At 32.6% G+C, this 23,796-nt stretch overlaps 1 protein-coding gene across 34 annotated transcripts in view; it reads left to right on the forward strand.

The window, feature by feature from the left end:
* Positions 1 to 23,796, forward strand: part of MEF2A (myocyte enhancer factor 2A) — a 226,294-nt gene that overhangs the window by 61,728 nt on the left and 140,770 nt on the right. For all 34 annotated transcript variants that reach the window (XM_056807145.1, XM_007479437.3, XM_056807195.1 and 31 more), the window contains one exon: positions 21,379 to 21,577. In XM_056807145.1, the coding sequence (XP_056663123.1) occupies positions 21,524 to 21,577 (54 nt within the window). In that variant the 5' untranslated portion in view covers positions 21,379 to 21,523. The remainder of the gene's footprint in view (positions 1 to 21,378; positions 21,578 to 23,796) is intronic.

Here is a 23,796-nt window from a genome sequence, read left to right on the forward strand (position 1 = left end):
GTAAACAGTCTAATATAGGTTATACCAGTGCTTTTATGTAATACATATTATTTTATTGCTCATGCCATGTCAGAAGACACATATCACACATATAATACAAAAACTCAAGAAGGAATAAAGTGCAAGATGGTATGCTTTGGTCTATAATCAGACAGCAACAGAATCTTTGACTGTGGATAGTTTTTTTCATCATGGGTTTCTTGTGGATATCTTGGAAACTTGCTTTGCTGATAATAGTTTAGTCCTTCAGAACTGATCATGGTATAATATTTCTGTTACTGTATACAATGTTCTCCTTGCTCTGCTCACTTCACTTTGCATCAGTTCATATAAGTCTTTCCAGTTTTTTCTGAACTCATCTTGTTTATCATTTCTTATAGTTCAGTGGTATTCCATTACAAGCATATGCCACAACTTTTTCAGCCATTCCTTAGTTGATGGACACCCCTACCTTCCCACAGTTTCCAATTCTTTGCCACTACAGAGATAACTTTTAAAAATATTTTTGATCATGCAAGTCCTTTTCCCTTATATCTCAACTTTTTGGGATAAAGAGCTAGTAGTGGTATTGCTGGATCAAAGAGTATGCATAGTTTTATGGCCCTTTGAGTGTGATTCGTGTTGCTCTCCAGAATGGTTATTATTAGTTAGTTCATAGTTACACCAAGAGTGAATTAATGTCCCACTTTTTCCATATCCCTTCCAACATCTATCATTTTCCTTTTTGTCATATTAGCTAATCAGATAGGTATGAAGGGGGTATTTCAGATTTGTTTTAATTTGCATTTTTCAAATCAATGGTGATTTGGAGCATTTTTCTTCTGAATATAGATAGTTTTAATTTCTTCTTTTAGTGAACTCCTTGTTTTTATCCTTTGACTATTTGAGGAATGCTTTATATTTGCATATATTATATATTTGAGTCAGTACTCTATATATTTAAGAGATTAGAACACTGTCAAAGATACTTGCTATACATTTTTCTCAACTTATTGTTTCTCTTATGATCTTTGTTACATTGATGGTGTTTGTACAGAAACTTTTTAATTTAATATAATCAAAATTAACCATTTCCTTTTTTGTAATGTTCTCTGTATCTTGTGTGTTCATAAATTCTTCCCTTATCCATAAGTCTGACAGGTAAGCTTTTCTCCTTTCTCCTAATTTGTTTATAGTATCACCTTTTATTTCTAGATTATCCATTTTGACTTCATCTTGGTGTACAGTGTGAGATGCTGGTCTATGCCTAGTTTCTGCCATATTTTCCAGTTTTCTCAGCAGTTTTCATCAAATACTGAATTCTTCCCTCAAAAGCCTGGATCTTTCAGTTTATTGAACACTAGGTTACTATGGTTGTGAATTACTATGTGTTGATTACCTAAGTTATTCCATTGATCTACCACTCTGCTTCTTAGCCAGTACTAGATTGTTTTGGTGATTTACTGCTTTTGTATTATAATTTCAGATTTGGCATGGTTTTTGGCCTCCTTCCTTCATATATTTTTTAATTTCCTTGATATTTTTACCTTTTTGTTCTTTCAGATGAATTTTATTATCTTTCTAGTTCTGTGAAATAATTTTTGGTAGTTTGATTGGTATGGCACTGAATAGTTAAATTAATTTAGGTGGGATTATAATTTTCATTATATTGGTTTAGCCTATCCATGAGCAATTAATGTTTTTTCTTGATATTTAGGTGTGATGTTGTTTGTGTGAAAAATGCTTTGTAATTATATTCATAAAGTTGCTGGATTTGTTTTGGTAGATATACCTCCATGTATTTTATATTGTCTTAGATAGTTTGGATGGAATTTCCTTTTCTATTTTTTTTTGCTTTTGGACTTTGTTGCTGGTAAATAGAAATCCTAGAGATTTTTTGTGAGTTGATTTTCTATCCTGTGGCTTTACTAAAGTTGTTAATTATTTCTATTAGTTTTTTGATTGATTTTCTGGGATTCTCTATGCATATCATCATATCAACTGCAAATCATGATAAATTTGTTTCTTTATTGTCTATTCTAATTCATCCAGGTACTTTTCCTGCACATATTGCTATAACTTGCATTTCTAGTACAATATCAAATAGCAGTAGTGGTGAAAATGGTCATCCTTGCTTCAAGTGATCTTATTGGTAAAGAGTGCTAGTTTGTCCTCATGATAGATAATGTCTGCTGATGGTTTTAGATAGATAGCATTTATCACTTTAAGGAAAGCTCCATAAATTCTAATGTTTTCTTATGTTTTTATAAGAAATGGGCATTGTATTTTCTCAAAAGCATTTTCTATATCTTTTGCGATAATCACTCTATTTCTGTTACTTTTGTTATTGATATAATCAGTTATGCTGATGGTCTAACTAATACTAAACCATCTTTGTATTCCTGGGATAAAACTTGCCTGGCCATGATGATAAAATGCTGTAACTTTATATTTAAAATAATAATGTCACTTGCCAATATTTTATTTAAAATTTTTGCATCAGTGTTCATTAGGGAGATTGGTCTACGCTTTTCTTTCTCTGTTTTAGCACTTCCTACTTTAGGTATCAGTACCATGTTTGTTCATGAAAGAAATTTAGAAAAATTAATTCTTTCCTTATGTTTCCAAATAAACTCAAGCTCAATGGTCTTCTTATTTTAAAATGTCCAATTTGGTGTTTAGTTAGGGATTTTTAATTTGTTCTTTTTTTAGTTGTATGCCCAATTCATTAATCTGTTTCTTCTCGTTTTATTGATGTAAGCATTTCCCCCTAAGTATAGCTTTGGCTGAATCCCATACATTTTGTTATATTATCTCCTCCTTGTCATTTTCTTTTGAAATTGTTGATTGTTTCTATAATTTGTTCTTTGGTCCATTAGTTTTTTAGGATAAGGTTATCTAGTGTCCAGTTTATTGTTAGTCTTCCTGCTGCCCTTTGTTGAATGTAATTTTTATTGCATTTTAATATTTCTGCTTTTCTACATTTGATTGTGAGGTTTAAATGCTTTATTATATGGTCAGTTTTTACAAACATGCTATGTACTGCTGTAAAAAAAAGTATTCCTTTCTGTTCTCATTCAGTTTCTCCAGAGGTATAACATATCTAATTTTTCTAAAATTCTATTTATCTCATTAATTTTATTGTTTATTTTTTGGTTGAATTTATCTACTTTGGAGAAGGTAGATTAAGGTCCCATACTAGTAATATTTTTCTATCCATTTCTTCCTGTAATTCATGTGACTTCTTTAGGAATTTGGATTCTATGTCATTTGGTGCATATAGATTAAGTATTGATATTGGTTCATTGTGTATTTGGTGTCTTTTTCTGAGATGTAATTTCCTTCCTTATGTCTTTTAATTAAATCACTTTTTACTTTTGCTTTGTTTGAAAGTATGATTGCTATTCCTGCTTTTTTAACTTTAGCTGAGGCATTGTGGATTCGTATTTAACCCCATACTTTTACTCTGCATGTTCCTCTATGTTGTAAATGTGTTTCTTTTAAAGAAGAGGCTCAAAGGGCCAGAAAACTCTGTATCCTCCTTTACCCAGCACTATGGGGTCTGTATCCCAAAGAAATCACAGATCAAGGAAAGGGACCTACTATACCAAAACATTTTTAGCAACTCTTTTTAGTGGGAAAGAATTAGAAATTGAGGAGGAGTCCAGTACTTGGAGAATGCATGAAAAAATTTAGGTATGTGATTGTAATGGAATACTATTGTGTCATGAGGAATGATGAACAGGATGAGCCAAAAAAATTTGGAAAGATTTATGTGAGCTAATGCAAAGTGAAGTGAGCAGGACCAGTAGAAGAATGCATACAGTAACAAATATATGATGATCAACTGTGAAGGATTAAACCATTATCAACAAAGCATGCCTCCAAGATAACTACAAAGAACTCATGAAAATACTATCCACAGCCAAAGAAGGAACTCTCATAATCTGAGTTCAGGTCAAAACATGCCATATTCCACTATATGTCCTTCATGAGATCTATGTAATTGTATGTCTTCTGTTATGATATGAGCAATATGGAAAAATATATTACATGAAAATACAGGCATAATCTAATCAAGCTATTTACTGTCTGTGATAGGGGAGGGGAAGGACAGAGAAAATCTGAATTTTAAAATGTCAGAAATTATTGTCAAAGAGAGTTTCTACATGTAACAGGAAAAAATGTTTATTAAAATGTCAGTGGAACTTGAATGCTTTTGTTAATAAAAATGCAACATGTTTTGAGTGAGGTATTTAATTTTCTTCTATTTTTTTCATTCTTTTGATTTTTGTCTTAATGTTTCCTAATATTGTATGGAGTCATTAGTTTGTATTTGCCCGGTTCAAACTTTTAGTAACTTATTTTATGCCTTGGCTTTTTGTTTCCTTTCCATTTGGACAATCCTACTCTTTTTAGGGACTTGTTTTTTTCAGTTTTTTTTTTTGCCCCTATTTCTAATTTGTACACTTTAGTCTTTAGGGAGTTGTTTTCTTCAGTGTATTTATGTACTGAATTTCCTTCTGGTCTATTCTAGTTTTTAGAAGTTTATTTATTCAATGATTCAACCCCACCCCAGCTTTTGAGTCTTTTTCTCAATTCTCTTATTTTATTTTTTACCTTCTTTTCTAGTTCTTCCAGGGGTTCTTTTGGGACTGGACATCCATTCCCACTTTCCTTGAGGCTGCATATGTTTTCTTTGGGGCATTGTTATCCTCTTCCAAGGTTAGAGTGTGATCTTTCTTGACACTAAAATAATTTTCAAAGGTCAAGTTTTTTCTTTTCCTTTTATTCATTTTCCTAGGGTCAGCCCCCTCCCCCATTACCTTATTTATCTGTTGAAGCTTTTCTCTATTCATAGGATTTTGGGAGCACTATTTGAAACTTACAGAGTACTTTTCTGTGGTACTTTTAGTAAACCTGGTTGCTTTTGTTTCCAGAAATGTGTCTGTTGAAGTGGTGGCCCTGTTGGATTGTTCTGTGGAGGATTGCAACTGTCCTGTCCAGCTAGATTCTCTTTTTCATGCTGCTAGTTCCCCTGTCATCTCATTGACTGTGCTGGTCTCTACTCTGTTGCTTCCCTACCCTTGCCAAGTAGTTTTGGCTGGGCTAGTTCCCTGTTCTTCTGCTTTGTTGCCTTAAGCACCCTGCTGCTTCACTTCTTCAGGTCATATGGAATTATGTTGGTCTTCTGCCAGTTCAGTTTTTGCTATCCTTGTTGAGCAGCTTAAACTGGGCTGATCCACGTTCTGCTTCTTTACTTCCTTAAACTCTTTGCTAGCAGTCGACTGCTTTGCTTCCTTAGGCAATGTTGAAAATGTGTTGGTTTCATGACCTCTCAGCCTTTACTACCTGTTACCTGTGGCTTGAGCTGAACTGGTTCCCAATTTTTTCCATTTTGTTGCCCTTGACTATATGGCAGTGTATTGGGTTGATCTGTGTTCTACCAATTGATGCTATGCTCCCAGGGCTATTCTTTCTTCTTACCTAGTAAGCTATGTTCCTCCTGCTTTCCTTTGTTTTGAAGTGATTATATTCTTTTTTTTTTTTTGCACATGTGTGTGTGTATGTAGGATTCACGCGAGTATCCTTTACTTCTGATCTTAGCTTCCATCATGCAACCCATATAAGCTCTTAATAAATGCTTGTTGACTTTGAGTTATAATAAGATTTTTTAGTTGAACAATTATGTGTGATTCCTATCATAGCTAGATCACTCTACTCTCCTTTAGTGCTTTGAATAATTCCTAGTGTCTTTTATACAACTTAAATTACTTGTCTTCAGGGACATCTACTCTTTACTTCTGTTAAATCTCCTTTGTGACTTTTTTCTTTGTTTATTCCCCTGCAGGTGATATTTGATAGCCCCTTTGGTCATTTTACTTTACCAAGAATATGCTTATTTTCATATGCCTTGTCTCATTTTGTTTCTTCTCCTTATACCATTTCCCCTTCTCTTGTCCTTTGAAAACTTCCCTGTTCTTCTCTTGCTTCTTCCATGACATCATTCCCACACTATTCTAGCCATTATAAACTTAGAACATTAGAACTAGAAGGAAACTTGGAGGTTCTCTAAATCAATCCCTTCTTGCCTTTCAATAAATTTCCTTTTCCATATTTCCATTCCATACTTGCTTTTATCTTATCATTATGTATTTTTAACTCACTTTTTATTTTATATTTTTTCTTCCCAAACTAGATTGTAATCTTGGAGAAATAAAAGATATGTTTTCTTTTGGAAAGTATGGAGAACTTTTTTTGCTAGATGATTGTTTAGTTAAGATGATTTGGAACTGGTTAAATGATCAGAATTAAAAAATATTTATACATGATTTGATATCAACTCTAATGATTTTTAGTGGAGTTTCCCAGAGATCTATACTTGGCCTTCTGTTCTTTAACCATTTTTTTCAATTATCTTATAGAGAAATAGATGGTTTAATAATCAAATTTGCAGATGCATGACAGAGTCAAGATGCAAATGAATTTTGACAAGTTAGTACACTGAGCTGAATAAAATAAGAAATCTAAAAGGAATAATTGAAAAGTTATGCGGTTGAGTTACAAAAGAAAAAGTCCATTTAACAAATGCAGAGGGGAGAGGCATATTTAAGTACCTATATGTCTAAAAGAGATCTTTGTGTTCTAGTGGACTGCAAAGTAATTGAACAATTGTGTCACATGGCAAGCGTAATAGCTAGTAAGATCTTGGGCTGTATTGAGAAGCATAGTGTTCAGAAATTAGGATCACAATTGGAATATTGTGATTAGTTCTTGACACTACATTTTAGGAAAAATAATTAATTAGAGGCCAGATGAAGGCAATAAGGGTTGTGAAAGATCTTGAATCCCTGTCATATGAGTATCTGTTGAGGATTTACACAGATTTAGCTTTGAAAAGGAAAGAGTCAGGGGACACAACATAGCCTTCTTCAAACCTGTGGATGGTTATTTTGTGGAAGAGGCATCAGCAGTTAAAAATAAGAGCCCAGTTTATAATAGCCAAGAGGTAAGTTTTAAGTTTACTATCAAGAAAAAGTATAAAAATTATAACCATCTGTAAGAAAAATAGTCTACTTTTAGAAATATGAGTTCCTTCTCAAATCTTCAGACAGAAACTGGAGTACCATTTATTGGGCATTTTGTAGAGGGCATATTTTTATGGGTAGTATCAATAATACTTTATGTTTATCTCTAAAATTCTTATTTGGTGTCCTTTCTTTTCTTCATTTATTCCATTCTTTGTCATCTAATGGTATGGGAACAAAATACTCATTCCTTATTTAAGAAGCCATGTCTTCAGGGCAGCTAGGTAGATAAGTGGATTGAGTATCAGGTCTAGAGATGGGAGGTCCTGGGTTAAAATTTGTCCTCATACACTTCCTAGCCATCTGACACTGGACAACTCACTTAAACCCAATTGCCTAGCCTTTACTTCTGTTCTTACTTGGAAATGATACTTAATGTTGTTTATAAGACAGAAGATAAGGATTTTTTTAACAAACAATGTCTTTCAACTGCCTCTTTATTTGAGGTTTTTATGTGTGTTGGCCTTTGAATGATTTACAAAACTTACTGGGCAGAATCCTCATATTTCTTGATTTTGAAGTGGAACATGTTACTGGTGTTTAATAAAAAAATGTAATGTTTAGATTTTATTAGATCTTTAAATAATCTATACTTAAATACTGAATGTCCATTTCACCTTCATTAGATTTTAATAATATCTTTAGATGTTTTATTTTCCTTTAAAATTTTAGGAAAACAGTTATAATTTCATGACTCTTTTATATAAGACACATTTTCTCACTTATATTGAGAAAACTTCACAAGAATTTGTCTAATCTTGACTTTAAACTTATGCTTTTATTTTTGTCTGTGTACGTTTTGATATTAAATATTAAAGAGATTTTAAACTTTACCAAAGAATATTCTCAACTTCTCACTCGGTGTGTGTGAGGGTGGGTGCAGTCATTGGCCAAATACAGGGAGTTCCAAAAATCTTGGTGTATGTAGTCTACTTGTGTTTAAAGCTGTTAAAGCTTAAAACTATATGGAAATTTTTGCAACACCTTGTGTTATTTCTCTCTCAACATTTCTCACTTATTTCCTTTTTTCTATACTCACACAGCTACCACTCTAATTCAAGCCCTTCTGGACTATTGGATTATCCTTTTATTTGACTACCCTGCCTTTGTCAATTCCTACACATAGACATTAAATTATTTTTCCAAGAGTACAGGTCTGATTATATCACCTCTTCCCATTCAATATGCTTCAGGGGTTTCTTATTTTTCTGTCAGATCAAACCTAAACTTCCTAGTTAGATATCCATATCTCTTTATAGACTTATTCTTTCTTATCTTCTTAGTCTTTTTGTATTTTATTCTCTTTCTCCAACTCTGTGATAGAGTTCTGCTGATTTGTTCATTTTTATACTACATCTCTCATTTCTACTGATTGACTCTCATGTCTTGGAAGCTCTCTTCCTCACCTCATCCTCTTGGAATCTGTGATTTCCTGAAAGATTCATCTCAAGCACCTCCTCTTTTTAAATAAAAAGCCCTTCATGGTAACCTAATTGTTAATATACTACTTATTAAAGCCATTTGGGATCCATTTTGTCTATATTCTCTATTCTTCACATTGGAATACAAATACTCTGTGGTCAAGGAACTGTTTTATTTCTGTCTTCATATCCCCAAAGCTTACTTAGCATGTTGTATACTTATTGATAGATTAATTAATGATATATGACTTTAATTGTTTAATATTTCCTTAATGATCCAATGTGATTTTGTGATGTAATATGAGAATTCCATTTTTTTTTGTCATTTAAAATTCTTAACAGGAAAGATAACTTTTATTAAAAAGAAATAATAAATGAAATTTACTGTGAGATTCTGCTGCCTCTTTCTCTTTTTCAAGCAGCATTAGCATCAGAAAGTCTGGAGTATATCCTTGGTGGGGAGGTGGGGCAATGAGTAGATTATAACATTTATTTTCTGCCTAATTTCCTCTTGCTGTCTCTCCTTATTAAATGTGAGACAGTGTGTGACTTAGTTACATTATTTTCCACAAATGCTGAGAGATTGTGATAAATCAAAATATGCTGAAGTCAATTTCAAACAACCTATATTAAGAAAATTTGCAAATTTTAATGATTTTTAGCAGTTTTATGTTATAACAATACTTTTAGTTTTGTCAGCTTACCAATTCTTTAGCATTAGAGCCTATTTTCTAAATTCATGTTTGAAATTTTTCTAGAAATCTGAAGTTAATAACTAGAGCAAGCTAGTATTAGTTATAATAGATTAAAGATAAAATTTAAATTTATTTTTATGAATAAATAAAGCTTAAATATTTGAGTGCTTTGAAAATCTTGAAGAGATAATTTTGCAAAAGAGCAACTCTAATTTTGTTAGAAATATACAGACTTGGGGGCAGTTGGGTAGCACAGTGGATTGAGAGCCAGGCCTAGAGATGAGAGGTCTTAGGTTCAAATCTGGCCTCAGGCACTTCTCACCTGGGCAAGTCACTTGACCCCCATTGCCTAACCCTTACCACTCTTCTGCTTTGGAGCCAGTACACAGTATTAGCTCCAAGATGGAAGGTAAGGGTTTAAAAAAAAAGAAAGAAATATACAGACTTTTTTGCTATTTTTTATCCTTTCCTTTGGGTTTATACAATATCTTTGAGAATACAGATTTGCAAAATGGGGAAAAAAGTAGTTTTTTAATAATTTGCTTTTTAGTGGATGTGTGAAAACTTGCAAGTGACTATAGGGGAGTATGACCCTGAGAATTTCTCAGCATTTCATTGGAATAAGTGTATTTGTGAAATGAAACCTTTCTGGGAATATACCAAATTACTTTTCAATGAGAGAATATCGAAAATAGAATACTTTGACAAAAATACATTAACCTATTATGTAATCATATCTAAGTTCTATTGTTTTAAGAAATATTACTTTTCAGTATAATACTCAGGTCCCCTTTTCTGTAGCATCTCATGTAAAACATTAAAAGTACTTTTTTTGATATGCAAAATTGAAGAGTAGGTTCATAATATATATCATTGCTACCAAAGTACTAAAAATAAATAGGTGTAGTAGTTTAAATTATGAGGCTGCTAGTAGCTTTTTTTTTTTAAACCTTTACCTTCCATCCTGAAGCCAATACTGTGTATTGGCTTCAAGGCAGAAGAGTGGTAAGGTTTAGGCAATGGGGGTCAAGTGACTTGCCCAGGGTCACACAGCTGAGAAGTGTCTGAGGCCAGATTTGAACCTAGGACCTCCCATCTCTAGGCCTGGCTCTCAATCCACTGAGCAACCCAGCTGCCCACTGCTAGTAGCTTTAATAACTTTATTACATCAAGTAGTGATAGTAAAGAGAGGAAAATGTAGGAAAGAGGTAGAGAGTTGCTTAACCTATTATTCTATTTGCCACCATGGTGGATTGAAGCTCACCATTGACATGGGTTCCTTCAGGTTCCCAGCTCTAGCCACAAGACCCTTACTTCCTGCTGAGTCTGACCTTATAAGCAGCTTTCTCTACTCACTAGCTCTCCCACATCACATATCAGGAACCAACCATAGTTTCTTAGTTTTCTTGTGGGATCAGTTTCCCATCTCGTTGGTTTCAACTTCCTTTCTCTAAGGGGTTGTCTATACCTGCACATCTCAGTGATAAATGACCTTCAGGTCATTGAGAGGTGACATACAACAAAACGACATTAATAGAGAGAGGAGTTCTCTTCCAATTACCCCTGTAATTCTACTGGGAGATGAGCAAGTTGAAATCTACACAATTAAGGGTTTTGGGAGATTAACATGCCTAGTTTTCACAATTAATCTTTTCAAATAACCAGTTTATACGTCTAAAGATTCTCTTACTAGAGATATATAAAATATTATACTTTATAAAGAGGAAATTACAATAATATGGGGATAAAAGGGAAAAGAGAAAAATGATGCATTGACAAAAAGCCAATTGGGGGTCATTCCCCTTTGGCATTAGAGTTTACATTCAGAATAAATATATTTAACCCCCTTCGGTTCAGTTCATTATATCCCAAAGTTCACTCTGAATCTTTTGATGCAGTGTGTGGTTTCCATAGACTTCCTCATGGCACCTTCTCCAAAAGATCTGCTTTCTTGATTTGTGGGGTTGGGGAATTTCTTTTCCTAAAATTTATTTTAGGATAATCATACATAGGGTACTGAATTTCTGCTTTACTTCTCTTTTACAAATATGTGTTTAAAATATTTTAATTTCTTTTTAATGTGGAAAATAAACATGTGATGAATATGTTTAGTATATTTTGAAGCAAACTTTTTGTATATTTACAACTTTATGTTCTTAGTAAAATCTACAAAGAAGTTGTGATAGGATCTTGTTTATTTAGGGGTTTACATTCATATTAGTACATTCTGGCCTCTGGCATTGTTTTCTAGGCAAGTTTTTTCCTCAGCCATTCAACAGACATTTGTTTAATGATTGCTACTGCGAACCACACTAATGCTAGTAATACAAAAGCAAAAATGAAATATTTTTATTCTTAAGGAACTTAAATTCTGTTGAAAAGAAACAAAAAGAATATAGATAAGCAAATTCAAAATATTTGTAAAGTAACATCTCTAGAAAGGTATTATCACCTGAGGAGAGTATAGGCTTTCTTTTGACCTCACATGAAGTCTTTCTAAGAAGGAAGCTAAGGTTTCCAGGAGTCTGGAGTGAAGAGTGTGTAAATTCAAGGGATAAATGATAGCCTGTGCAAAGACATAGAGGCATAAAATAGAATAGCAAGCATCTTCTTTTGGATGGATGTAATCTGTACTAAATCTGCAAATGTAGCCTGGAGTCAGATTTCAAAGGATTTTAAATGTGCAACAGAAGTGTTTGTATTGGATATTAAAGGAAGAGTAGAAGTGTTTTAGGAAAATCATTTTAGCATTTACATGGAAAATGGACTGGAGAGAGCAAAGACTTGAGTCAGGGAATAAGAGATTATTGTAATAATTCAAGTGAGAAGGGAGGATAGCTTGAACTAGGATGGTGACTATATGAGTGGATTTGGCAACTGATGTTACATATGGGATGAAGTAAGAGTGAAAAATCAAGAATGATACCAAGGTTAAGAACCTTGGTAAATGTCAGGAAAATCTTCATAGAGATAGGAAATTATTTAATTAAAAAATTAAGTATTTGCAAAATTTGAATTATTAAAATAAAGGTTTAAAAATTGCTTAAATTTTTTACTTCCTCCTTTTCTCTTATCTCCTTACCATCCCCTCCAACATTTCACTTTTAGTCTCAGTCTTCCCTCTTCCCCTCCCTAATGTTACTCCCTCTTCCCACCTTCTCCCTAACTATTATTCTCCTCTTACTATAGGGCCTTTTGAATGCCCCTGCCCCCAACCTTTTCCTCCCTTGTATTGCTCCCCTCCCCACCACCTTGTTTCTTATTAGCCTTCTACTTCTATATAGGGCAAGATATAATTCTCTGCCCCAATGGTTCTGAGTGTTCCTCCCTTTCTCTATGTCAATTCCACTGAATGTAAGATTTAATTATTGCCTGTCACCAACTTCTTCCTCCCTTCCACTATATTGATCTTCTCCCCACGTGCTTTTTTATGAAATATATTTTATCCAATTTTACTTTTTTTGCATTTCTTCTTAGTATTATCCCCCTTTTTGCCCCTAGGTTTTTTATATTTTTGACATCATCTAATAGAGTTTATCACCATACCCTCTATGTATACTTCTTCTAGCTACTATGATGATGAGAAAACATTTTAAGAGTTACAGATCTCATCTTTTCTTATAGGAATACATGTCATTTGACCTTATTGAGTCCATAAAATTCTCTTGAGTTCTGTAGTTGCGCATCAAATTTTGTGTTTTTTTTTTCAGGAATGCTTAGAAATCTTCTATTTTATTAAATGACCATACTTTTCCCTAAAAAAAATATAGTCAATTTTGTTAGATAATTGATTCTTGGTTGTAGACCTAATTCAGCTCTGTTGACTTCCAGAATATCATATTCCATGCCTTCCTATCCTTCAATGTAGATGCAACCAGGCCCTGTGTAATCTCAACTGGGGCTCTATGGTATTTGCATTGTTTATTTCTAGCAGTTTGTAGTATCTTCTCCTTGGTCTGGAAGTTCTTGAGCTTGGCCATAATATTCATTGGCATTGTTGTTTGGGGATTCAATGCAGGAGATGATCTGTGGATTTAATCTCTGTTTTACCCTCCTGTTCAAGAATATCAGGACAGTTTTCTTGGATAATTTCCTATAGAATGATGTCCAGCCTTTTCCTTTGATCATGATGCTCAGGTAATCCAATAATTCTTAAATTGCAACTCCTGGATCTAGTTTTCAGATCATTTGTTTTCTCAGTGAGATATCTCATATCATTTTCAATTTTTTCCATTCTTTTGATTTTGTTTTTTTATTTCTTTTTTATTGTCTTTTAAAGTCATTAGTTTCTAATTGTCTAATTCTAGTTTTTAGGAAGTGAAATCCTCCCACAACCTTTTGATTTTTCTTTTCTTTTTGATCTGTTCCTTCTTTTAAGTCATTTTTCTCTTCTTCCATTTTATTTATTTTTTTCATTTTCCAGCAGATTAATTTTAGCTTTCAATGCCCTTGTCTCTGTTTCCAGTTGACTTATTTTTCTTTTTGGACTAGTATTTTCATTTTTCCATTTTTCTTCAGCCTGTCTTATTTGATGTTTATATTGGGTTTTTTTTTTTTTTTTGAAGCTTTGTTTGATGTCCCCTGCCTTTCAGGCACTTCCATTTGATCTTTACTCCCATAGAAGCTTTTTATTGTGGCTTTTTCCTTTTTCTATTGTTTATTCATTTTATTTATTTTAATTTATTTATTTTTCTCACCCTCTGAAGTATTAGCTTGCCCCTTTGCTGATTGTTTCTACCAATGTTTGAGCTACTTTTCCCTGAGGCCAAATCTTCTCTTTTCCCAATCCTCTGCTGGTATCCAGAATTTAACTGGCTTTGCTAGTTAGCCTTGCCTGGGGCAAATTCTTGCTTGTGCTCTATCTGGAACTCACTCAGACGGCCAGGTCTGATCTCTGATCTTAATGAGATATGTTGGGAAGGATGCCCCTTCTTATACTATTCTCTCCCCTTCTCCCCCCCCCCCCCAGTTTCTCTCTACTAGTTTTTATCAGAGTCCTAGATCTTGTGTGTTTAGTCAGGGACTTTCTCAGCTCCAGTCTCTAGCCTGGGTACTTATAGCTTGCCATTTTGACCTGATCTCAGATCACCACTGATTGGTGGGAGAGGGTATTCTGCCCTCTCTTCTGTCCTTTATCCTGTGAAAAAAGCCTTTCTCTGCTCACCTTTTAAGATGTTTTTCTGTAGGACAGTCCTATGTCTACCTCTCCTTGTTGGATTTGGGTTTCTCTTATCTTTGAAGCACGTTACAAATGTTGGTGTGGAAGAATTATCAGAGAGAGAGAGAGTTTTTGGGGTTTCTAAGTTGCCATCTTGGCTCTGCCCTTCTTAGTTAAATTTTTATTTCTTTGTTTTGATCACTTAAAAATACTGCCATTCATTATTGAGTATTCAATAAATATTTCCTTTGAAAAATAACATTCCCTTAATACATACCCTTACAAATTGGTCATCACATGTCTGTGTATAAGAAATGTTGTATAGATAGAATTGACAACTGTTAAGTAAAATGGAATGACTTAGGAGGGAAGAGATTAGTAAACATTATGTGCAGGCTAGTTGATCACTTTCAGTGATGATATTGGAGAATTTCATTTTTAGGTTCATCTATGACGTTTCTTCCACTCTGAAATTTTGTGATTCTGTTACCTATTAAAGTGGATTTCTTTGTTCATTTCTTTATTTTTTTTTTTAGTATATTTGTCTTATCCTGTTGGTAAAAATATACTGCATCATTGACTTGTTTGTAATTTTCTCCATGCTCACCTAACTTATTCTTACAAATATAACAATCATGTTTTCAGATTATTAAATATTTAAAATTGTTTATGTTATCTTTAAGCATATTCACACATAGTATATAGTTTTGTGTTTATGTTTAATCCTAATTTGAATTCAACTTTGTTGTTTTAACTCACAATTCTGGATTTTATGGTGTTCAATGAAGAAGGTAAATTTTAGTCACTTTTGAATCCAAATAATCTTTTGTTATTAAATGTGTTTTCCTGTAAACAGCATATTGATTTGAGAATTGTCATTCACTAAAACCATCAACAAGTATCATCTGTAATGGGCTTAACTTATATGTCTTCCTAGTAAGATCAGGGGTGAAGCAAGGATGCCCGTTGTCATTATTATTATTTAATATTATATTAGAAGTGCTATCTTTAGCAATAAGAAAAGAAAAAGAAATTGAAGGAATTAAAGTTGGTAATGAGGAAACTTGACTATCCCTCTTGGTTGATGACATGGTGATATACTTGGAGAATCCTAGAGAATCAATTAAAAAATTAGTTGAAGTAATAACTTTTCAGCAGCAAGAAATAGAAAGAAAAAGTCCATTTAAAATAACTCTAGATAATATAAAATACCTGGGAATCTACTTGCCAAGAGAAACAAAGATTTGAGTCAGGGAATAGGAGATTATTGTAATAATTCAAGTGAGAAGGGAGGATAGCTTGAACTAGGATGGTGACTATATGAGTGGATTTGGCAACTGATGTTACATATGGGATGAAGTAAAAGTGAAATATGAACACAATTACAAAACATTTTTTCACACAAAGTCAGGTCTTAGAAAAATATCAATTGCTCATAGGTAGGCTGAACTAATATAATAAAAATGACAATTCTACCTAAATTAGTTATTCCGTGCCATACCAATCAAACTATTAAAGAATTATTTTATAGAACTCAAAAAAATAATAAAATTCTTCTGTAAGAACAAAAGGTTAAAAATATCAAGGGAATTAATGAAAAAAATGCAATGAAGGGGGCCTGGCAGTATCAAATATCAAGTTATACTAGAAAGTAATAATCATCAAAATAGTCTGATACTGACTAAGAAATAGTATGGTTGTTCAATGGAATAGATTAGATACATAGTATAGGGAATAAATCACCTAAGCAACCTAGTATTTGATAAACCCCCAAATCCCAGATGTTGCAATAAGAAATCCCTAGTAAGAAATTATGGGAAAATTGGAAAACAGTGTGGCAGAAGCTAGGTATAGACCAATGTGTCATACCATAGACCAAGATAAGGTCAAAGTGGGCATATGATTTATATATAAAGTGATACCATAAGTAAAGTAGGGGAAAACAGAATAGTTTACATGGCAGATCTATGGAGTTGGGAAGAATTTATGACCAAACGAGATAGAGATGACATATAAAAATGCAGTGTTTCTTCCTTGGCCTGGAAGCTCTTGAATTTGGCTATAACACTCCTATGGGCTGTCTTTTGGGAATTTAATGTAGGGGATGATCTGTGGATTCTTTCAATGTCTATTTTGCCAAGAATATTAGGGCAGTTTTCTTGTAATGTGATGTCAAGGGTTTGTTGTTCCAGACTTTCAGGTAGACCAATAATTCTCAAATTTTATCTCCTGGGTCTGTTTTCTAGGTTAACTGTTTTTTTAAATGAGATGATATTTCATGTTTCCCTCTATTTTTTTTATTCTTTTGCTTTTGCTTTATTAATTCTTACTGTCTCATGAGATCATTAGCTTTTGCTTGCCCAGATCTAGTCTTTAAAGTCTGTTGTTGAGCTATGATCCTTTGATTTCCCTTTTTGGTTTGGTCTATCCTTCTTTTCATCACTTCCATCAAGTCAATTCTGTTCTCTAATTTGCTTATTACTTCATATGATTTCTGTACTACCTCTTTTTCCATATGGGCGATATTATGCCTTTTAAACTGTTATTTTTCTTTTTGTATTACTTTCATTCCCCCCCCCCCCACTTCCCAAATTTTCTTCTCTCTTTCTTACTTGGTTCTTGAACTCCTTTTTGAGTTCCTCCATTGCTTGTGACCAGTTTCCATTTTGGGGGAGAGTTTGGATGTGTTTGCTTCTTTTTCACTCTCTGTTATTGCTTCTGTATTTTACTCTTTTTCCCCATAGAAATTATTCAAGGTCAAGAGCTTTTTTTTTTTTTTTTGCTGTTACTTATTCCTTTTGTCACTAGTGGATTGGGGTTTCTGCTTGTTACATTGCTTTCTTAGCTTCTACCTTGCAGGGTTTTGCCTTTGTGTACTATATTCCCTTCCCTGTGAGAAGCCTGAGTGAGGGCAGATAGATCTGTGATGTTCTTTGTGTAGCCTGAGCTTTAAAGTGTTTTGCCAAGTCTATCTTTCTCAGATTCCACTGCTTGGATTTCCAGCTGCACTGTGTTTTGCCCTGAGGTTATCTTTCTGACCACTGCTGCCTCAGCTGGCCACAGCCATTTTCTTCCCAAGCTCCACACTCTTCTGCCTTGAGTCTTGGTCCCAAAGCCTGACATTGCCCTCAGGGTTAAATCTGTTGTACTTTAAGCCAGCCCCCAAGAATTTAGAGATTGCCCTGGCCCCCTCTCTAACTCCAGTGTGGTAGATGGTGTCAGGGAGGGGGTAATCAGCTTGTGCTTTGATTAATGCAGTTTTGCCCCCTTATAGCATGGAAATCCCCACTCACTGCCTACCTTTAAAACAGTATCCAGTGGGAGAGCCCCTTTAATCGTCTGGTTTTGATTTCTGTCCTTTTGAGATGCTTTGTAATGATTTGTTGGAAAGAGATTTAGAAGGCTCCTGCTGCTATGCCACCATCTTGGCTCTTATAAGATATAAAATGAATAATTTTTATTATATTAAATTTAAAAGCTTTTGTAAAAACAAAAGCAATGTAACCAATATTAGAAGGGAGATAAGTTGGAAATTTTTTTATAAGATTTTTCTGAAAATAGTCTAATTTCTCAAATCTATAGAGAGTGAAGTAAAATTTTACAAGCCATTCCCTGATTGACAAATGGTCAAAAGATATGATAAGCACTGTTCAGATGAAGAAATCAAAATTATCAATAATATATGAAAAATATTCTAATTTACTCTTTATTCACCATATGCCTTTGAACCAATACTATATATTGGTTCCAAAGCAGAAGAATGGTAAGGGTTAGTCTAATTCGCTTTTTTAAAAACCTTTACCTTCCATCTTAGAATCAATATTGTGTATTGGTTCCAAGGCAGAAGAGTGGTAAGAGCTAGGCAATGGGAGTTAAATGACTTGCCCAGGGTCATATAGCTAGGAAATGTCTGGGGCCAACTTGAACCTTTGACCGCCTGTTTATATGCCAAACTCTCAATCCACTGAGCCATCTAAGTGCCCTCAGCTAATTTGTTCTTGATTAGAGAATTGCAAATTAAAACAATGCTGAGATTACTACATCATACTACATCACACATACAGCTCATACCACATCGATTGACCAATACAACATTAAAGGAAAGTAAAAATGTTGGAGGCAATATGGAAAAATTGGGACACTTATTTATTGTTGGTGGAGTTGTGAACTGATGCAACTATTTTAGTGGACAATTTGGAACTATAGTCAAAGGGCTATGAAACTGCATAGCCTTTGATCCTATAATACTGTTTCTGGATCTATATCCCAAGGAGATCATGAAAAAAGTGATAAGGGAGAGACTTGTACAAAAATATGGCAGCTTTTTGTAGTGGTAAAAAATTGGAAATTGAGGGGATGTCCATCAGTTTGGAAGTGTACATGTTGATTGTGGAATACTATTATGCTATGAGAAATGATAAGTAGGATGATTTCAGAAAAAGCTGGAAAGATCTACATGAACTAAAGCAATGTGAACTAAGCAGAACCATGATAACATTGTACACATTAACAGCAGTTTTGCATGATGATCAACTGAAAGATTACTCTCAGCAATGCAGTGATCTTGGTCAATTCTGAGGGACTTATGATGGGGAATGCAATTCATTTCTAGAGAATGAGTTGTTGTAATCAGATCCAGATCCAGGAATATTATCTTTATCATCAGTTATTTACAGTTTCATTTTGGGATTTTGGTTTTGTATGAGTATGCTTTTATAATAATGACCAATATTGAAATGTCTTTTGCATGATAGTATATGTATGGCCCAGATCAAATTGCTTCCCATCTCCAAGCTGGGGGAGGGAATGGAGAAGGGTTGTATCGTATAATTTAGGAAAACATATTGAAAATTATTACATGTAATTGAGAAAATCAAATGTCTTAAAAAAAAGATTTTTCATCCATTCAGTAATTTTTTTTTCTATATGGGTAATTTGTTCCATTTACATTAATGTTTGTAACAGTTAAATTTGCTATTTATTACTATTTTGTCATGATTTTTCAGATAAGAATTGTCATATTTAACTAAAGCAAATCTTTCCTGACTACCCCTGTCATATGGAAAAAAAAAAACACATAAAATGTTAAGGCCCTCTCTTCACACCACAGAAGGACTCTGAATTTTTTTTTCTTTCATAGAGTGTTTACATTACTTTGTTGTAAATTTTGGGCTAAGTATGCATTTCTTATTTTCTAAACCGCTTCTTTGTCATCTACTGGCCTTTTATCATCTGATGCCTTTGCAAAACTCCCTCAAAAATTCCATTTAATTTCTTATGCTGATCAGTGATTAGGGAAAGTTGAGATGTAGAAGGTATAACTCTGTGATTGTGTGTGTGTGTGTGTGTGTGTGTGTGTGTGTGTGTATGTGTATGTGTGTGTATGTAGTTGTATATGTATATATGAACTTCGTTCAATTACATATAATTGAACAAAGTTTCCATAATCCATCTCATTAACTAAAGGTTTGTGAAAACTACTCCCAACTGAAACTCCCATGGTTTTAAAGTTTGACAGTGTTTAGTCTGGTTTAGTAGATTTTTTAAAAAATCTTTTCTTCCTCCTTGTTCATTTCCTTCTTCATAAATGTTCTTCTTATAAATTTATTGTTAATTTTAAGGAGAGTAATTTTGATTCTTTGATTTTATTCCTCAATTCTATTTTTTAAAATAAAAACCATCCAGAGACAAATTACTAATATAAATGTTTATAAGAAAAACTCTCTATAACAATTAGAATGACTAAAGAATGGAATGTAAGTTTTTTTAGAATTATTTGGGTTGCTCATTCTAAAAAGTTATCTTTTGTTGAATTTTGGTAATCTTGCTTCTTTTAGATTATTTTTAGGATTCAAATTAATTATCATTTCAGGTATACCAGGTAACTCCCTGAGAAAGATTTGATTAAGTCCCATGTAGCTAAACTTGTATTTTTTTTTGAGGTTTTTTTTTTGTTTCTTTTCTGTCTTTTTTCAACTCCTTTCAGAATGAGCATTTTTCTTTATCTACTTAATTATAGAGAGTAACATCCAGAAAATATAACTGTTTTTATAATGTGTTTTTAAAGTATACTGTCTTTGTATTATTTATTCTTATGAAATGAAAAAAAATATATATTCCCCTTTCCCCACTGAACTAATTTGATAGCTTATTATCTCATAGTAGTTGTTCATCACCTCTCTGTAATAAGGAGAGAGGTATGATTAATTATCTATTTTCAGGCAACCTTTCTTAGCTTTTCATTTATTTAGTTTTGACTTTTATTTTTCATTTATACTATATGTATATTTATGTATTTTGTTTTATGTATATATTATGTACTTATGTATTATTTGATTGTTTATTTTGCTTGTCATCAATTAATACAAATTAAATCTTACCATGCTAATCTGGATTCCTCATATTCAAAATTTCTTATTCCACACTAATATCCTCATTACATTAAAATACCATTTTTTCATCTGTTTCCCTATTAATAGGCACCATTTTTGCTATCACAAAGAATATTACTACAAATATTTTAATGTATATTAGATTTTTGTTTTTATTATGGATGTCCTTTGAGTGTGTGATATAAACCCACTAGTACAATTTTGGGGCCAAAGAGTATGGACAGTTTTGTAAATTTTTTTGCATAATTACTAATTGACATATATATTGTAGTTAAACCAGTTCACTGTTATCTCATCATTGTGTTAGTGTGTAAATTTCCATAACCTTTTTATCTTTATAAAATGTTGGTCTTTATCAAAAAAATTTTCCTCATAAATTGACAAAATACAACATAGGTATATGTATGTATAAGCTATATTAAGGTAGAAAAATGAGAAAAAAGGCTTTCTGTCCTAATAAAATTTTAAGGAATGAATAATGCAATTTTTAAAAAATTTAGGTTCAGTGAGCATTTTGGATTTTCATATTTTATGGATAAACTATTTCAATTTAACATGGAATTAAGGGGAATTGAGTTCTAAAACAGCAGGAGATAAATTTAACATGAAAATAATTTATATCATGTATTCTATTATTTATTTTAGATCTTAAAAAATAATTTCAGAAGCAGCCTTTGTACTGGAAGCTAAGAAAGGAGAAGTTGTGTACCATGCATTAGGATATTGAAGAGAAATAATTCTAGAATTAAATAGTTATTTGGATTGTGAAGAAGAAAAGGAGAAATAAAAAATGGGACGGAAGAAAATACAGATTACTCGGATTATGGATGAAAGGAACAGACAGGTAAGTAAGATAGTTAATTGTTTAATTAAAAGCTTTCACTGTAATAGAATTATTTCATCTTATTTTAATTGTAAATTCCCTGAGATTTTTTCACACAGATATAAATTAAAATCTTGCTGACTTTATTATAAGAGTGAAAGTGTCTCTGCTTAACATATTTTGGCTGTCATATTTTAAATTAATAGTTCTATTCTCTTTCTAAATATTGTAATCTTTTCCCCATAGTAATGTTTTGATCAAGATTTTTCAGTGAATTCATTTCACTATGAAATGTAATTGAATTTTAACCTTTGAGGGATATTTATCAGAAGTAGAATATAGGGTTGAATGGCATTAGGAAAATTTTAAGACAACTGAGGAAACAATTTTAGTAGTCAATGTTAAAAATATGACTCCATTTTCAATGTTCTACTAGTGTTACTATATAGCAATAGCAATGAAACATGAAAAATAAGTGTCTTAAACTGAAACTAGAATGTGATAGTTTGTTTTGAAGTATCAGTTATACATAGGTGTGAGAATTACTTGGGGCAAGCAATAATTTTGACAAGATTACATTTTGTGACAGTAGCAGTCATGCCTGTATGCTTCTAATACATGGATAACTAATGAAATTCATTGAGCTTGTTTCCCCACCTTTAAATAATTCTTTTTAGTTGAGTGGTGGACTTAATGGCTTGCACACATTTTATTGTTCACTTTTATTGTGTTTTAAATTCGGTAATATTAAAGAAGAGATATTACTTCAAAAAATATGTAAAAGTTGCAGCTCTTTCTGTGGGAAGTTCATGCATTTTTAAGATCTTTTTAGCCCATAGTGAAGCAACATCTGTTGAACTACATTGCAGAGAGTGTGAAACAGTACTAAGAACTGACAAACTGCCTTCTGCAAAACAACCTAATTAATCCTCAGAAAATAGTCAATGACCTTTAGGGGGACCAGGAAATTTGAAGGAGTGTAATTTATTTCTCTGTAGTGCAGAATATGCTTCTTTCAATTGTAAGAATATTGGCAAAATGAGAAGGTAAATAACTGCTGACAGTTGCTATGAAGAAAAAAATTGCTCATTATGAACAAAACAATAGAAAAACTATAAAGTAATGAAGATGGGTAAAAAGTAATTTGTATTAACTATAACTGTTGTCAAAAGGATTTCATTTACCCTGTAAGATTTGGCCATCTTTGTGGAATCGTAAAACATTTACCCTAAGAATTGTTTGGAGAGATTTAAACATTTTTTTCTAAAATCTAAAAATCCTGTTTCCATTGAAGAAGGCTATAATTTGATAATACTGATATTTTGAGATACAGAATTGATCCATAATTTTATATATTTTCAAATATAGATAGAATATTGTACCATGTCACAAAATGTTAAAAATACATCTAAGAGTCGCAGGTAGCTGGCTCGTGGAGAGAGAAAGCCAGCCCTGGAGATGGGAGGTCCAAATTTGACCTCAGACACTCCCTAGCCGTGTGAACCTGGGCAAGCCAGTGTATCCCTAAATTCCCTAAATATTGCCATTCTTCTACTGTGAAACCAATACTAAGTACTGATTCTAAGATAAAAGGTTAATGTTTTAAAAAATAAATATATGAATTTATGTATACAAATATAAATATCTAAGAGATATATTATAGATTAATTAGTTTAACTCCTTAGTTTTATATAAGGAAGCTGAGACTCAGAAAAGTGAAGGTTTAGACTTTCACTAGAAATAAGTGGCAGATCTAAAAGTCAAACCCATGTCCTTTGACTATAAATCCAGAATTCTTTCCATTTTAGCAGATAATAAAAAACCACTATACATTGGAAGTAGGTATCTGGATTCTGATAATGAATTCAGCCAATTACCATATAGCTTTAAATAAAACTATGCTAAATCAAAGATAAATAAATATATATGTGCATGCCCGTAAATGGTTTTCCTTGTCACTAATTGTGATTTTGTAACATAAATATGGAAGAAAAAATCCTTTTCATTTTTTAAACTAAGTGAAATGTAGAATTAATTGGTTATCATTGTTATGGAGTTATTTTCTCCCTTTGCTTTTTATCATTTGCTCATTTTTTTCAGTATCATTTAAAAAGAATTTTGTTAAACCTTTCGTGTGAATTAAGATTTAAAATTCTCCTTAAGACATGATAAGCTTGGAGAATTAAAAGGGAACATGGCAGTTATACTGGAATTTAAGAAAGGTAGTTTTAGGGAGAGAA

The sequence above is a fragment of the Monodelphis domestica genome, chromosome 1 (genome assembly GCF_027887165.1).
Source record: "Monodelphis domestica isolate mMonDom1 chromosome 1, mMonDom1.pri, whole genome shotgun sequence".
NCBI lineage: Eukaryota > Metazoa > Chordata > Mammalia > Didelphimorphia > Didelphidae > Monodelphis > Monodelphis domestica.